General features: G+C 58.7%; 1 protein-coding gene across 1 annotated transcript in view; it reads right to left on the bottom strand.

Moving 5' to 3' along the window:
• The window catches only part of LOC140475896 (G patch domain-containing protein 2-like), a 43,491-nt gene that overhangs the window by 27,141 nt on the left and 635 nt on the right, over nucleotides 1–15,715 (bottom strand). The window contains 3 exon segments of the mRNA XM_072567824.1: nucleotides 356–435; nucleotides 588–764; nucleotides 14,334–14,392. Of these exon segments, the coding sequence (XP_072423925.1) occupies nucleotides 356–435; nucleotides 588–764; nucleotides 14,334–14,392 (316 nt within the window).

The following is a 15,715-nucleotide window of genomic DNA, read 5'->3' as shown; positions in this document are numbered from 1 at the left end:
TCTCGTAATACCCAGCCACCAGCTCCCCAGGACAGGGAGAAGGCAAGGAACACCGCACAGGTTCATCCCAACTACTCAGCACACAGACTCAGAGGGGGCCTGAGGGAAGGGGATAGGGCAGGGAGGAAGATGTGACAGGAGGGGGCAAGGGGGTCAGTTTGGGGCATGAGGAGAGAGCTGGGGAGAGTGAGTCAGGCAGAAGTCAAATGTGAGGATGTGCCACCCATTGGCACCATACTGCGACCCCGTGGACTGGGTGTAACAGAGACTTCAGATGGCCCGAGCACAGCTGGTATTGAAGCAGACCCAGCAGTGGGCACTGCCCCCTGCCCCCTCTCTGCGGTAACAGCCTTACCTTGCCTGTCAGCCCCCTCCGGCCTTTCCGGATACACCGAGCTGCGATGCCTGGGAGGCGGTTCAAGCGGGCATGGTAACCTGAGGGAGGACAAGGTTAGACTGGTTTCAGTGGGGGAATGCAGTCATCCAGCAGCCCGGGCGAAGGCTGTGGGGAGACAGTGACAACACTCAGGGATGGACAACACGCGCAGGCTTCAGTTGGGCATGGCAGTTTGACGCTGTGCTCTCACCTCTCTGTGCTGGGCGAGTGGGGAGCAGGAAGGCAGGGGAGCCATACTGATCACCCCCCTGACCCTCAGCTTCCAGTGGGGTTTGGAGCTGGGGCTCACAGCGAGACAGCAGCTTGGGGATACGGAATCCTTGGTCACAATCCCCCTCGTAGAACCAGTCACTTTGTTCATCATCACCTGTCAACACAGAGTACAGGCAGCAGTCAGTAATCCCCCCAGTGTACAGAGGGTACAGGCAGCAGTCAGTAATCCCCCCGGAATACAGACAGTACAGGCAGCAGTCAGTAATCCCCCCGGAATACAGAGGGTACAGGCAGCAGTCAGTAATCCCCCCGGAATACAGACAGTACAGGCAGCAGTCAGTAATCCCCCCGGAATACAGAGGGTACAGGCAGCAGTCAGTAATCTCCCCGGAATATAGACAGTACAGGCAGCAGTCAGTAATCCCCCCAGTGTACAGAGAGTACAGACAGCAGTCAGTAATCCCCCCAGTGTACAGAGGGTACAGGCAGCAGTCAGTAATCCCCCCAGTGTACAGAGGGTACAGGCAGCAGTCAGTAATCCCCCCAGTGTACAGAGGGTACAGGCAGCAGTCAGTAATCTCCCTGGTGTACAGAGGGTACAGGCAGCAGTCAGTAATCCCCCCAGTGTACAGAGAGTACAGGCAGCAATCTCCCCGGTGTACAGAGTGTAGAGGCAGAAGTCAGTAACCTCCCTGGCGTACAGAGGGTACAGGCAGCAGTTAGTAATCTCCCCGGCGTACAGAGGGTACAGGCAGCAGTTAGTAATCTCCCCGGTGTACATTGGTACAGGCAGCCGTCAGTAATCTCCCTGGGGTACAGAGGGTACAGGCACCAGTCAACAATCTCCCCCGGTGTAGAGTGAGTACAGGCAGCAGTCAGTATTCTTCCCGGTGAAGAGAGGGTACAGGCAGCAGTCAGCAACCTCCCTGGGGTAAGAGGGTACAGGCACCAGTCAACAATCTCCCCTGGGGCACAGGCAGCAGACAGCAATCTCCCCGGTGTAGAGAGAGTACAAGCAGGAGTCAGTAACCTCCCCAGTGTACAGTGAGTACAGGCAGCAGTCAGTAATCCCTCCCCGGTGTACAGAGGGTACAGGCAGCAGTCAGTAATCTCCCTGATGTACAGAGGGTACAGGCAGCAGTCAGTAATCTCCCTGATGTACAGAGAGTACAGGCAGGAGTCAGTAATCCCCCCAGGGTGCGGATGGAGCCCCTCCCCAGCCGGCTGATACCAGTTTGCCTGGCCTGTGGTCTGTGGGGCAGGCTTGGAGAGGTCTGTGTTTGACAGGACACCATTCTACCAGAACGAACCACCTTTTATTTCTGTCCTTCTTTTCCAAGATTGTGAATGTCATGGAGAGAGTGACAGGCCTGAGGCTTTGCCCCAAGACACAGCGTTCAGTTACTGGGGAGGCACAGGTTCAAGGGGCAGGGGAGGAATAAAAGAGCTGTGCAAGGCACACGTTTCACACAAAGGGCGGTGTGTGTCTGGAGCGTGCTGCCAGAGGGGGGGGGGGGGGGGGGAGGTGGTGGGGGTGGGGGTGGGGGTGGGGGTGGGGGTGGGGGTGGGGGTGGGGGTGATGGTGGGGGTGGGGGTGGGGGTGGGGGTGGGGGTGGGGGTGGGGGTGGTGGAGGTGGAGGTGGGGGTGGTGGGGGTGGGGGTGGGGGTGGGGGTGGGGGTGGGGGTGGGGGTGATGGTGGGGGTGGGGGTGGGGGTGGGGGTGGGGGTGGGGGTGGGGGTGATGGTGGGGGTGGGGGTGGGGGTGATGGTGGGGGTGGGGGTGGGGGTGGGGGTGGGGGTGGAGGTGGTGATGGTGGGGGTGGGGGTGGGGGTGGGGGTGGGGGTGGGGGTGGGGATGGTGGGGGTGGGGGTGGGGGTGGGGGTGGTGATGGTGGGGGTGGGGGTGGGGGTGGGGGTGGGGGTGGGGATGGTGGGGGTGGGGGTGGGGGTGGGGGTGGGGGTGGAGGTGGTGATGGTGGGGGTGGGGGTGGGGGTGGGGGTGGTGATGGTGGGGGTGGGGGTGGGGGTGGGGGTGGGGGTGGTGATGGTGGGGGTGGGGGTGGGGGTGGGGGTGGGGGTGGTGATGGTGGGGGTGGGGGTGGGGGTGGGGGTGGGGGTGGGGGTGGTGGGGGTGGGGGTGGTGATGGTGGGGGTGAGGGTGGGGGTGGTGATGGTGGGGGTGGGGGTGGGGGTGGGGGTGGGGGTGGGGGTGGGGGTGGGGGTGGGGGTGGTGGGGGGTGGGGGTGGGGGTGGGGGTGGGGGTGGGGGTGGGGGTGGGGGTGGAGGTGGAGGTGGAGGTGGAGGTGGAGGTGGGGGTGGGGGTGGGGGTGGGGGTGGGGGTGGTGATGGTGGGGGTGGTGGGGGTGAGGGTGGGGGTGAGGGTGGGGGTGGACGGTGCAGACACAATAGCAGCTCTGAAGAAGCCCCTTGCCCGATACCTGATCAGGGAGTCGAGGGATCTGGATCCTGTAAGTGATGACAGTTTATCGTCGAAGGGCAAAAGATGGCGGTGCCGGATGAGAGGCCGGTTCCTGTACTGTGTTGTTCTTTAATTTCCCAAAGTCCTTTCCATACAATGAGTCTGATCTTAGACACATTGCCGGTCTCCCTCCAGCACAGGGACTGCAGCTGAGTGAGGGAGCAGCTCACCCTCACCGTCCTGTGCAGCAACATCGGGACGGGTCATAATTACTGACCCAGCCCCTGACAGCCATGTCGCAATCAGGAATGGCCAAAACCGCTGAACTGGTCAGTCATGGCTGCCTACGCCCCGCCCCTGGCCACAGTAATGGAAGTTCTGATGACAGGTCCTTCTCTCCTCTCTGATGCCGTATGGCTGATTGAGCATTCCCTACAATTCCGAGTGCTTTCCCCAGACAGTACAAGGGAAACGGAATGTCTCCACTAGTTGCTGAAGATAGAAGGTTCAGAAAGGTAGACCATCCCATCTCTCCGAGGTCAAAGGGACTTGGGACAGAGCTCGCTAACTCCAAGCAGAAACACCGACTGACCCTGGGTGAAAGTGGCCAGTCCCCACCCCCCCCCCCAATTCCCCAGGTACACCGCTGTGATTCAGCTCACCGCACGTTGCTGTACACTTGCTTAGACAAAGTGTTCTGACAACTGTTAAATTTCTTACCATTTCCAGAGCCAATGTGATTAGCAAACCTTTCACTCTTCATTAACTCAAACCGACAAGTTCACATTAACACAGACACAGCTAACAAGAAACCGTGTCCAAACCTCTCTCCCTTGTGGAAGCTCACTCAGTAACACTGAGTAATCGCTGTAACCCCGGGCACAGGGCATCAAGGGCAATGCCAAGGCCACTCGGACAGTAACACACTGTCACAACTCGCTCTAATTAAAGCCAGGAGATTGGGGACACCCCCGAGACTAAACTCCTATAACCCTCATTACACTACCGCTTCACAGCGTCAATATGTTATCCCAGCACAGGGTTAGATACAGAGTAAAGCTCCCTCTACACTGTCCCCCCCCCATCCCAGGACATGGACAGCACAGGGTTAGATACAGAGTAAAGCTCCCTCTACACTGTCCCCCCCCATCCCAGGACATGGACAGCACAGGGTTAGATACAGAGTACAGCTCCCTCTACACTGTCCCCCCCCATCCCAGGACAGGGACAGCACAGGGTTAGATACAGAGCACAGCTCCCTCTACACTGTCCCCATCAAACCCTCCCAGGAGAGGACAGCACAGGGTGAGGGAGTGAGTCCATTCTATTGCACTCTGTGATGTTGCTGTTGATTTGATGTAAGATTCTTTCTGATTTGGTGATGGTGAACTCCGGGCCCGATGGCTGCACTGACATCAATGTACTTGGTTTGAAATGAACCTACTCAGGACGGTACCACACACCTCTGTTGCAGGTGGGCTTTGAACCCTTACCTAGAGGTAGGGACAGTACCAGTGCACAAGACCTATCCGGCACACAATCTCCCGCCTACATTCCTGCTTCTCAGCTTACCAAGTTAAAATGTGAGCTCTGGTTGGGTGTGTGCAGGTGCTGTGGGACCTGCCGAGTTCCTCCAGCTCCCCATCTGCTTGTGTAGCTCGTGCACAAGGATCAGACTGACCAAGGACAAGGTGGTTGGAATCCCACCAAGGGGCAGATGGTGAAGGATGGACTCAACTCAGTCATGTACCAATCCAAAACTCACCTCCATGATGGTCTGCACAAAATTATCACTAATTATTGGGAAAACTCATCTGGTTCACTGACTTACTTTGAGGAAGGAAACTACTGTCCTTTTGTGGTCTGTGACTTCAGACCCACAACAATGTGTTTGATTGACCTAAGGGGCAACGTTTTCACACAGAGGGTGGTACGTGTATGGAATGAACTGCCAGAGGAAGTGGTGGAGGCTGATACAATTACAACATTTAAGAGGCATCTGGATGGGTATATGAATAGGAAGGGTTTGGAGGGATATGGGCCGGGTGCTGGCAGGTGGGACTAGATTGGATTGGGATATCTGGTCGGCATGGACGGGTTGGACCGAAGGGTCTGTTTCCGTCGTGTACATCCCTATGACTCTTACATGCCCAGTGAAAGGGCTGAGCAAGATTCGCAGCTCAAGGTGAAATATTGGCCTTGCCAGAATCATCCCTGAAAGAATACGAGGAAAACAATCTGGAGGTTGGGAGAGAAAGGGCAACTAAAGCAGCTCAGCCATGATCTTAGGGAATAGCAGAGCAAGCTGGAGGGCCGAATGGTCTGTTCATGTTTGCTATTGTCATAATATCTTTGGAAAATGGTTTATGATACAAAGTGAGAAGTACTTACAGCTCTAAGGTGGTCTAACCAAGGTTCTGGACAGGCCAGATGGAACTGCTCTGCTTTGCAATTCATGTCACTGTGGGGATGAACCAGAATGTCCTACAAACGGGAGGGGTGTGTGTGTGTGTGTGTGTGCGCGGTGCGCACACGAGAGTGAGTGTGTGTGTGTGCGTGTGTGTGAGAGACAGACAGAGAGTGTGAGCGTGCGTGTCAGTGTGTGCGTGTGTGTGAGTGTGTGCGTGTGTGTGAGTGTGTGCGTGAGAGAGACAGACAGACAGAGTGTGAGCGCACGTGTCAGTGTGTGTGCGTGTGTCAGTGTGAGTGCGTGTCAGTGTGTGTGTGTGTCAGTGTGTCAGTGTGTGTGTGTGTGTCAATGTGAGCGTGTGTCAGTGTGTGAGCGTGTGTCAGTGTGAGCGTGTGTCAGTGTGTGCGTGTGTCAGTGTGTGCGTGTGTCAGTGTGTGCGTGTGTCAGTGTGAGCGCGTGTCAGTGTGAGCGCGTGTCAGTGTGTGTGTGTGTCAGTGTGAGCGCGTGTCAGTGTGAGCGCGTGTCAGTGTGAGCGCGTGTCAGTGTGTGCGTGTGTCAGTGTGAGCGTGTGTCAGTGTGAGCGTGTCAGTGTGAGCGCGTGTCAGTGTGAGCGCGTGTCAGTGTGAGCGCGTGTCAGTGTGTGTGTGTCAGTGTGAGCGCGCGTGTCAGTGTGTGCGCGCGTGTCAGTGTGTGCGCGCGTGTCAGTGTGCGCGCGTGTCAGTGTGAGCGCGCGTGTCAGTGTGTGCGCGCGTGTCAGTGTGTGCGCGCGTGTCAGTGTGCGCGCGTGTCAGTGTGTGCGCGCGTGTCAGTGTGTGCGCGCGTGTCAGTGTGTGCGCGCGTGTCAGTGTGTGCGCGCGTGTCAGTGTGTGCGCGCGTGTCAGTGTGTGCGCGCGTGTCAGTGTGTGCGCGCGTGTCAGTGTGTGCGCGCGTGTCAGTGTGTGCGCGCGTGTCAGTGTGTGCGCGCGTGTCAGTGTGTGCGCGTGTCAGTGTGTGCGCGTGTCACTGTGTGTGCGTGTGTCAGTGTGAGCGCGTGTCAGTGTGTGTGCGTGTGTGTCAGAGTGTGTGTGTGTCAGTGTGTGTGCGTGTCAGTGTGTGTGCGTGTCAGTGTGTGTGTGTGTGTGTGTCTGTGTGCGTGTGTCTGTGTGTGCGTGCGTGTCAGTGTGAGCGTGCGTGTCAGTGTGAGCGTGCGTGTCAGTGTGAGCGTGCGTGTCAGTGTGTGCGTGCGTCAGTGTGTGCGTGCGTCAGTGTGTGCGTGCGTCAGTGTGTGCGTGCGTCAGTGTGTGCGTGCGTCAGTGTGTGCGTGCGTCAGTGTGTGCGTGCGTCAGTGTGTGCGTGCGTCAGTGTGTGCGTGCGTCAGTGTGTGCGTGCGTCAGTGTGTGCGTGCGTCAGTGTGTGCGTGCGTCAGTGTGTGCGTGCGTCAGTGTGTGCGTGCGTCAGTGTGTGCGTGCGTCAGTGTGTGCGTGCGTCAGTGTGTGCGTGCGTCAGTGTGTGCGTGCGTCAGTGTGTGCGTGCGTCAGTGTGTGCGTGCGTCAGTGTGTGCGTGCGTCAGTGTGTGCGTGCGTCAGTGTGTGCGTGCGTCAGTGTGTGCGTGCGTCAGTGTGTGCGTGCGTCAGTGTGTGCGTGCGTCAGTGTGTGCGTGCGTCAGTGTGTGCGTGCGTCAGTGTGTGCGTGCGTCAGTGTGTGCGTGCGTCAGTGTGTGCGTGCGTCAGTGTGTGCGTGCGTCAGTGTGTGCGTGCGTCAGTGTGTGCGTGCGTCAGTGTGTGCGTGCGTCAGTGTGAGCGTGCGTCAGTGTGTGCGTGCGTCAGTGTGAGCGTGCGTCAGTGTGTGTGCGTGTCAGTGTGTGCGCGCGTGTGTGTGTCAGTGTGAGCGCGTGTCAGTGTGTGTGCGTGTCAGTGTGTGTGCGTGTCAGTGTGTGTGCGTGTCAGTGTGTGTGCGTGTCAGTGTGTGTGCGTGTCAGTGTGTGTGCGTGTCAGTGTGTGTGCGTGTCAGTGTGTGTGCGTGTCAGTGTGTGTGCGTGTCAGTGTGAGCGTGTGTCAGTGTGTGTGTGTGTGTGTCTGTGTGTGTGCGTGTGTCTGTGTGTGTGCGTGTCAGTGTGTGTGTGCGTGTCAGTGTGTGCGTGCGTGTCAGTGTGAGCGTGCGTGTCAGTGTGTGCGTGTGTCAGTGTGTGCGTGCGTGTCAGTGTGTGCGTGCGTCAGTGTGTGCGTGCGTCAGTGTGTGCGTGCGCCAGTGTGGTGCGTGCGCCAGTGTGTGCGTGCGCCAGTGTGTGCGTGCGCCAGTGTGTGCGTGCGTCAGTGTGTGCGTGCGTCAGTGTGTGCGTGCGTGTCAGTGTGTGCGTGCGTCAGTGTGTGCGTGCGTGTCAGTGTGTGCGTGCGTGTCAGTGTGTGCGCGTGTCAGTGTGTGCGCGTGTCAGTGTGTGCGCGTGTCAGTGTGTGCGCGTGTCAGTGTGTGCGCGTGTCAGTGTGTGCGCGTGTCAGTGTGTGCGCGTGTCAGTGTGTGCGCGTGTCAGTGTGTGCGCGTGTCAGTGTGTGCGCGTGTCAGTGTGTGCGCGTGTCAGTGTGTGCGCGTGTCAGTGTGTGCGCGTGTCAGTGTGTGCGCGTGTCAGTGTGTGCGCGTGTCAGTGTGTGCGCGTGTCAGTGTGTGCGCGTGTCAGTGTGTGCGCGTGTCAGTGTGTGCGCGTGTCAGTGTGTGCGCGTGTCACTGTGTGCGCGTGTCAGTGTGTGCGCGTGTCACTGTGTGCGCGTGTCAGTGTGTGCGCGTGTCACTGTGTGCGCGTGTCACTGTGTGCGCGTGTCACTGTGTGCGCGTGTCACTGTGTGCGCGTGTCACTGTGTGCGCGTGTCACTGTGTGCGCGTGTCACTGTGTGTGCGTGTGTCAGTGTGAGCGCGTGTCAGTGTGTGTGCGTGTGTGTCAGAGTGTGTGTGTGTCAGTGTGTGTGCGTGTCAGTGTGTGTGTGTGTCAGTGTGTGTGTGTGTGTGTGTCTGTGTGCGTGTGTCTGTGTGTGTGCGTGTCAGTGTGAGCGTGCGTGTCAGTGAGTGCGTGCGTCAGTGTGTGCGTGCGTGTCAGTGTGTGCGTGCGTCAGTGTGTGCGTGCGTCAGTGTGTGCGTGCGTCAGTGTGTGCGTGCGTCAGTGTGTGCGTGCGTCAGTGTGTGCGTGCGTCAGTGTGTGCTTGCGTCAGTGTGTGCGTGCGTCAGTGTGTGCGTGCGTCAGTGTGTGCGTGCGTCAGTGTGTGCGTGCGTCAGTGTGTGCGTGCGTCAGTGTGTGCGTGCGTCAGTGTGTGCGTGCGTCAGTGTGTGCGTGTGTCAGTGTGAGCGCGTGTCAGTGTGTGTGCGCGTGTCAGTGTGTGTGCGTGTGTCAGTGTGTGTGCGCGTGTCAGTGTGTGCGCGCGTGTCAGTGTGTGTGTGTGTCAGTGTGAGCGCGTGTCAGTGTGTGTGCGTGTCAGTGTGTGTGCGTGTCAGTGTGTGTGCGTGTCAGTGTGTGTGCGTGTCAGTGTGTGTGCGTGTCAGTGTGTGTGCGTGTCAGTGTGTGTGCGTGTCAGTGTGTGCGTGTCAGTGTGAGCGTGTGTCAGTGTGTGTGTGTGTGTGTCTGTGTGTGTGCGTGTGTCTGTGTGTGTGCGTGTCAGTGTGTGTGTGCGTGTCAGTGTGAGCGTGCGTGTCAGTGTGTGCGTGTGTCAGTGTGTGCGTGCGTGTCAGTGTGTGCGTGCGTCAGTGTGTGCGTGCGTCAGTGTGTGCGTGCGTCAGTGTGTGCGTGCGCCAGTGTGTGCGTGCGCCAGTGTGTGCGTGCGTCAGTGTGTGCGCGTGTCAGTGTGTGCGTGCGTGTCAGTGTGTGCGCGTGTCAGTGTGTGCGCGTGTCAGTGTGTGCGCGTGTCAGTGTGTGTGCGTGTGTCAGTGTGTGTGCGCGTGTCAGTGTGTGCGTGCGTGTCAGTGTGTGCGTGCGTGTCAGTGTGAGCGCGTGTCAGTGTGTGTGTGTCAGTGTGTGTGCGTGTCAGTGTGTGTGTGTCAGTGTGTGTGCGTGTCAGTGTGTGTGTGTGTCAGTGTGAGCGTGTGTCAGTGTGTGTGTGTGTCAGTGTGAGTGCGTGTGTCAGTGTGTGCGTGTCAGTGTGAGCGTGTCAGTGTGTGCGTGTGTCAGTGAGAGTGCGTGTGTCAGTGTGAGCGTGTCAATGTGTGCGTGTGTCAGTGTGTGTGTGTGTCAGTGTGAGTGCATGTGTCAGTGTGTGCGTGTGTCAGTGTGAGCGTGTGTCAGTGTGAGCGTGCGTGTGTCAGTGTGTGCGTGTCAGTGTGTGCGTGTGTCAGTGTGTGTGTGCGTGTGTCAGTGTGTGTGTGCGTGTGTCAGTGTGTGTGTGTGTCAGTGTGTGCGTGTGTCAGTGTGAGCGTGTGTCAGTGTGAGCGTGTGTGTCAGTGTGAGCGTGTGTGTCAGTGTGAGCGTGTGTCAGTGTGTGCGTGCGTGTGTCAGTGTGTGCGTGTGTCAGTGTGTGCGTGTGTCAGTGTGTGTGTGCGTGTGTCAGTGTGTGCGTGTGTCAGTGTGTGTGTGTCAGTGTGTGTGTGCGTGTGTCAGTGTGTGCGTGTGTCAGTGTGTGTGTGCGTGTGTCAGTGTGTGTGTGTGTCAGTGTGTGCGTGTGTCAGTGTGTGCGTGTGTCAGTGTGTGCGTGTGTCAGTGTGTGCGTGTGTCAGTGTGTGCGTGCGTGTGTCAGTGTGGTGCGCGCGTGTCAGTGTGTGCGCGCGTGTCAGTGTGTGCGCGCGTGTCAGTGTGTGCGCGCGTGTCAGTGTGTGCGCGCGTGTCAGTGTGTGCGCGCGTGTCAGTGTGTGCGCGCGTGTCAGTGTGTGCGCGCGTGTCAGTGTGTGCGCGCGTGTCAGTGTGTGCGCGCGTGTCAGTGTGTGCGTGTGTCAGTGTGAGCGCGTGTCAGTGTGTGTGCGTGTCAGTGTGTGTGTGTCTGTGTGTGTCAGTGTGTGTGTGTGTCAGTGTGAGCGTGTCAGTGTGAGCGTGTCAGTGTGAGCGTGTCAGTGTGAGCGTGTCAGTGTGTGTGTGTCAGTGTGTGTGTGTGTGTGTGTCTGTGTGTGTGCGTGTGTCTGTGTGTGTGCGTGTCAGTGTGAGCGTGCGTGTCAGTGTGAGCGTGCGTGTCAGTGTGAGCGTGCGTGTCAGTGTGTGCGTGTGTCAGTGTGTGCGTGCGTGTCAGTGTGTGCGTGCGTGTCAGTGTGTGCGTGCGTCAGTGTGTGCGTGCATCAGTGTGTGCGTGCGTCAGTGTGTGCGCGCGTCAGTGTGTGCGCGCGTCAGTGTGTGCGCGCGTCAGTGTGTGCGCGCGTCAGTGTGTGCGCGCGTCAGTGTGTGCGCGCGTCAGTGTGTGCGCGCGTCAGTGTGTGCGCGCGTCAGTGTGTGCGCGCGTCAGTGTGTGCGCGCGTCAGTGTGTGCGCGCGTCAGTGTGTGCGCGCGTCAGTGTGTGCGCGTGTCAGTGTGTGCGTGCGTGTCAGTGTGTGCGTGCGTGTCAGTGTGTGCGCCTGTCAGTGTGTGCGCGTGTCAGTGTGTGCGCGTGTCAGTGTGTGCGCGTGTGTCAGTGTGTGCGTGCGTGTCAGTGTGTGCGTGCGTGTCAGTGTGAGCGCGTGTCAGTGTGTGTGCGTGTCAGTGTGTGTGTGTCAGTGTGTGTGCGTGTCAGTGCGTGTGCGTGTCAGTGTGAGCGTGTGTCAGTGTGTGTGTGTGTCAGTGTGAGCGTGTGTCAGTGTGTGTGTCAGTGTGTGCGTGTGTCAGTGTGAGTGCGTGTGTCAGTGTGAGTGCGTGCGTCAGTGTGTGCGTGCATCAGTGTGTGCGTGCGTCAGTGTGTGCGTGCGTCAGTGTGTGCGCGCGTCAGTGTGTGCGCGCGTCAGTGTGTGCGCGCGTCAGTGTGTGCGCGCGTCAGTGTGTGCGCGCGTCAGTGTGTGCGCGCGTCAGTGTGTGCGCGCGTCAGTGTGTGCGCGCGTCAGTGTGTGCGCGCGTCAGTGTGTGCGCGCGTCAGTGTGTGCGCGCGTCAGTGTGTGCGCGCGTCAGTGTGTGCGCGCGTCAGTGTGTGCGCGTGTCAGTGTGTGCGTGCGTGTCAGTGTGTGCGTGCGTGTCAGTGTGTGCGCCTGTCAGTGTGTGCGCGTGTCAGTGTGTGCGCGTGTCAGTGTGTGCGCGTGTGTCAGTGTGTGCGTGCGTGTCAGTGTGTGCGTGCGTGTCAGTGTGAGCGCGTGTCAGTGTGTGTGCGTGTCAGTGTGTGTGTGTCAGTGTGTGTGCGTGTCAGTGCGTGTGCGTGTCAGTGTGAGCGTGTGTCAGTGTGTGTGTGTGTCAGTGTGAGCGTGTGTCAGTGTGTGTGTCAGTGTGTGCGTGTGTCAGTGTGAGTGCGTGTGTCAGTGTGAGTGCGTGTGTCAGTGTGTGCGTGTCAGTGTGAGCGTGTCAGTGTGTGCGTGTGTCAGTGAGAGTGCGTGTGTCAGTGTGAGCGTGTCAATGTGTGCGTGTGTCAGTGTGTGTGTGTGTCAGTGTGAGTGCGTGTGTCAGTGTGTGCGTGTGTGTCAGTGTGAGCGCATGTGTCAGTGTGTGCGTGTGTGTCAGTGTGAGCGTGTGTCAGTGTGAGCGTGCGTGTGTCAGTGTGTGCGTGTCAGTGTGTGCGTGTGTCAGTGTGTGTGTCAGTGTGTGTGTGCGTGTGTCAGTGTGTGTGTGTCAGTGTGTGCGTGTGTGTCAGTGTGAGCGTGTGTGTCAGTGTGAGCGTGTGTCAGTGTGTGCGTGCGTGTGTCAGTGTGTGCGTGTGTCAGTGTGTGCGTGCGTGTGTCAGTGTGTGCGTGTGTCAGTGTGTGCGTGTGTCAGTGTGTGCGTGTGTCAGTGTGTGCGTGTGTCAGTGTGTGTGTGCGTGTGTCAGTGTGTGCGTGTGTCAGTGTGTGCGTGTGTCAGTGTGTGCGTGTGTCAGTGTGTGCGTGTGTCAGTGTGTGCGTGTGTCAGTGTGTGTGTGCGTGTGTCAGTGTGTGCGTGTGTCAGTGTGTGTGTGTGTCAGTGTGTGTGTGCGTGTGTCAGTGTGTGTGTGCGTGTGTCAGTGTGTGCGTGTGTCAGTGTGTGCGTGTGTCAGTGTGTGCGTGTGTCAGTGTGTGCGTGTGTCAGTGTGTGCGTGGTGTCAGTGTGTGCGGTGTGTCAGTGTGTGCGTGTGTCATTGTGTGCGTGTGTCAGTGTGTGCGTGTGTCAGTGTGTGCGTGTGTGTCAGTGTGAGCGTGTGTCAGTGTGTGCGTGCGTGTGTCAGTGTGTGCGTGTGTCAGTGTGTGCGTGCGTGTGTCAGTGTGTGCGTGTGTGTCAGTGTGTGCGTGCGTGTGTCAGTGGGTGCGTGTGTCAGTGGGTGCGTGTGTCAGTGGGTGCGTGTGTCAGTGGGTGCGTGTGTCAGTGGGTGCGTGTGTCAGTGGGTGCGTGTGTCAGTGGGTGCGTGTGTCAGTGGGTGCGTGTGTCAGTGGGTGCGTGTGTCAGTGGGTGCGTGTGTCAGTGGGTGCGTGTGTGTCAGTGTGTGCGTGTGTCAGTGTGTGCGTGTGTCAGTGTGTGCGTGCGTGTGTCAGTGTGTGCGTGCGTGTGTCAGTGTGTGCGTGTGTCAGTGTGTGCGTGTGTCAGTGTGTGTGTGCGTGTGTCAGTGTGAGCGTGTGTCAGTGTGTGCGTGCGTGTGTCAGTGTGTGCGTGCGTGTGTCAGTGTGTGCGTGCGTGTGTCAGTGTGTGCGTGTGTCAGTGTGTGCGTGTGTGTGTCAGTGTGAGCGTGTGTCAGTGTGTGCGTGCGTGTGTCAGTGTGTGCGTGTGTCAGTGTGAGCGTGTGTCAGTGTGTGTGTGTGTCAGTGTGAGCGTGTGTCAGTGTGTGCGTGCGTGTGTCAGTGTGTGCGTGTGTCAGTGTGTGCGTGCGTGTGTCAGTGTGTGCGTGTGTCAGTGTGTGCGTGTGTCAGTGTGTGCGTGTGTCAGTGTGTGCGTGTGTCAGTGTGTGCGTGTGTGTCAGTGTGAGCGTGTGTCAGTGTGTGCGTGTGTCAGTGTGTGCGTGTGTCAGTGTGTGCGTGTGTGTCAGTGTGAGCGTGTGTCAGTGTGTGCGTGCGTGTGTCAGTGTGTGTGTGTGTCAGTGTGTGTGTGTGTCAGTGTGTGCGTGTGTCAGTATGTGCGTGTGTCAGTATGTGCGTGTGTGTCAGTGTGTGCGTGTGTCAGTGTGTGCGTGTGTCAGTGTGTGCGTGTGTCAGTGTGTGCGTGCGTGTGTCAGTGTGTGCGTGCGTGTGTCAGTGTGTGCGTGTGTCAGTGTGTGCGTGTGTCAGTGTGTGCATGTGTCAGTGTGTGCGTGTGTCAGTGTGTGTGCGTGTGTCAGTGTGTGTGTGCGTGTGTCAGTGTGTGTGTGTGTGTCAGTGTGAGCGTGTGTCAGTGTGTGCGTGCGTGTGTCAGTGTGTGCGTGTGTCAGTGTGAGCGTGTGTCAGTGTGTGCGTGCGTGTGTCAGTGTGTGCGTGCGTCAGTGTGTGCGTGCGTCAGTGTGTGCGTGCGTCAGTGTGTGCGTGCGTCAGTGTGTGCGTGCGTGTGTCAGTGTGTGCGTGTGTCAGTGTGTGCGTGTGTCAGTGTGTGCGTGTGTCAGTGTGTGCGTGTGTGTCAGTGTGAGCGTGTGTCAGTGTGTGCGTGCGTGTGTCAGTGTGTGTGTGTGTCAGTGTGTGTGTGTGTCAGTGTGTGCGTGTGTCAGTATGTGCGTGTGTCAGTATGTGCGTGTGTCAGTATGTGCGTGTGTGTCAGTATGTGCGTGTGTGTCAGTGTGTGCGTGTGTCAGTGTGTGCGTGTGTCAGTGTGTGCGTGCGTGTGTCAGTGTGTGCGTGCGTGTGTCAGTGTGTGCGTGTGTCAGTGTGTGCGTGTGTCAGTGTGTGCGTGTGTCAGTGTGTGTGTGTGTGTCAGTGTGATGGAGAGTCAGTACCTTGCCGTCCTTCATCGTTGGTGAAGAGCCCGTCGCTGCTGCAGACGCTGCTGACATCACTGGGAAACAAGAGGAGAGAACGGAGATTGGGATTGAGCTAACGCTGTCAGCAACTGACACAACCACCGCACCCCCATCACCGCCATCAACCCCATCACCCCCATTAACCCCATCAACCCCCATCAACCCCATCACCCCCATCAACCCCATCAACCCCCATCAACCCCATTAACCCCACCCCCATCAGCCCCACCATACCACCCCCATCAGCCCCCTTAACCCCACCAGACCACCCCCATCAACCCCACCATACCACCCCCATCAACCCCATCAACCCCACCATACCACCCCCCTTAACCCCACCATACCACCCCCATCAGCCCCACCATACCACCCCCATCAGCCCCACCATACCACCCCCCTTAACCCCACCATACCACCCCCCATTAACCCCACCATACCACCCCCATCAGCCCCACCATACCACCCCCATCAGCCCCACCATACCACCCCCATCAGCCCCACCATACCACCCCCCTTAACCCCACCATACCACCCCCATCAGCCCCACCATACCACCCCCATCAGCCCCACCATACCACCCCCCTTAACCCCACCATACCACCCCCATTAACCCCACCATACCACCCCCATCAGCCCCACCATACCACCCCCATCAACCCCACCATACCACCCCCATTAACCCCACCATACCACCCCCATCGCCACTGCCTCACCCAAACCACCCCTCCCCATACTCATCCCCAAACCACCATGAACCATTCCAGGCCCTCCACTCCCCTCAGCACTGACCTCCGACAGTGCGACACTCCCTCAGCACTGACCCTCCGACAGTGCGACACTCCCTCAGCACTGACCCTCCGACAGTGCGACACTCCCTCAGCACTGACCCTCCGACAGTGCGACACTCCCTCAGCACTGACCCTCCGACAGTGCGACACTCCCTCAGCACTGACCCTCCGACAGTGCGACACTCCCTCAGCACTGACCCTCCGACAGTGCGACACTCCCTCAGCACTGACCCTCCGACAGTGCGACACTCCCTCAGCACTGACCCTCCGACAGTGCGACACTCCCTCAGCACTGACCCTCCGACAGTGCGACACTCCCTCAGCACTGACCCTCCGACAGTGCGACACTCCCTCAGCACTGACCCTCCGACAGTGCGACACTCCCTCAGCACTGACCCTCCGACAGTGCGACACTCCCTCAGCACTGACCCTCCGACAGTGCGACACTCCCTCAGCACTGACCCTCCGACAGTGCGACACTCCCTCAGCACTGACCCTCCGACAGTGCCCACTCCCCCAGCACTGACCCTCCGACAGTGTCCCCTCCCTCAGCACTGACCCTCCGACAGT

This window comes from Chiloscyllium punctatum, chromosome 4 (genome assembly GCF_047496795.1).
Source record: "Chiloscyllium punctatum isolate Juve2018m chromosome 4, sChiPun1.3, whole genome shotgun sequence".
NCBI classification, from domain to species: Eukaryota; Metazoa; Chordata; class Chondrichthyes; order Orectolobiformes; family Hemiscylliidae; genus Chiloscyllium; species Chiloscyllium punctatum.
The sequence above is the reverse complement of the archived record's forward strand: the minus strand, read 5'-3'. Positions and strand labels throughout refer to the sequence as shown.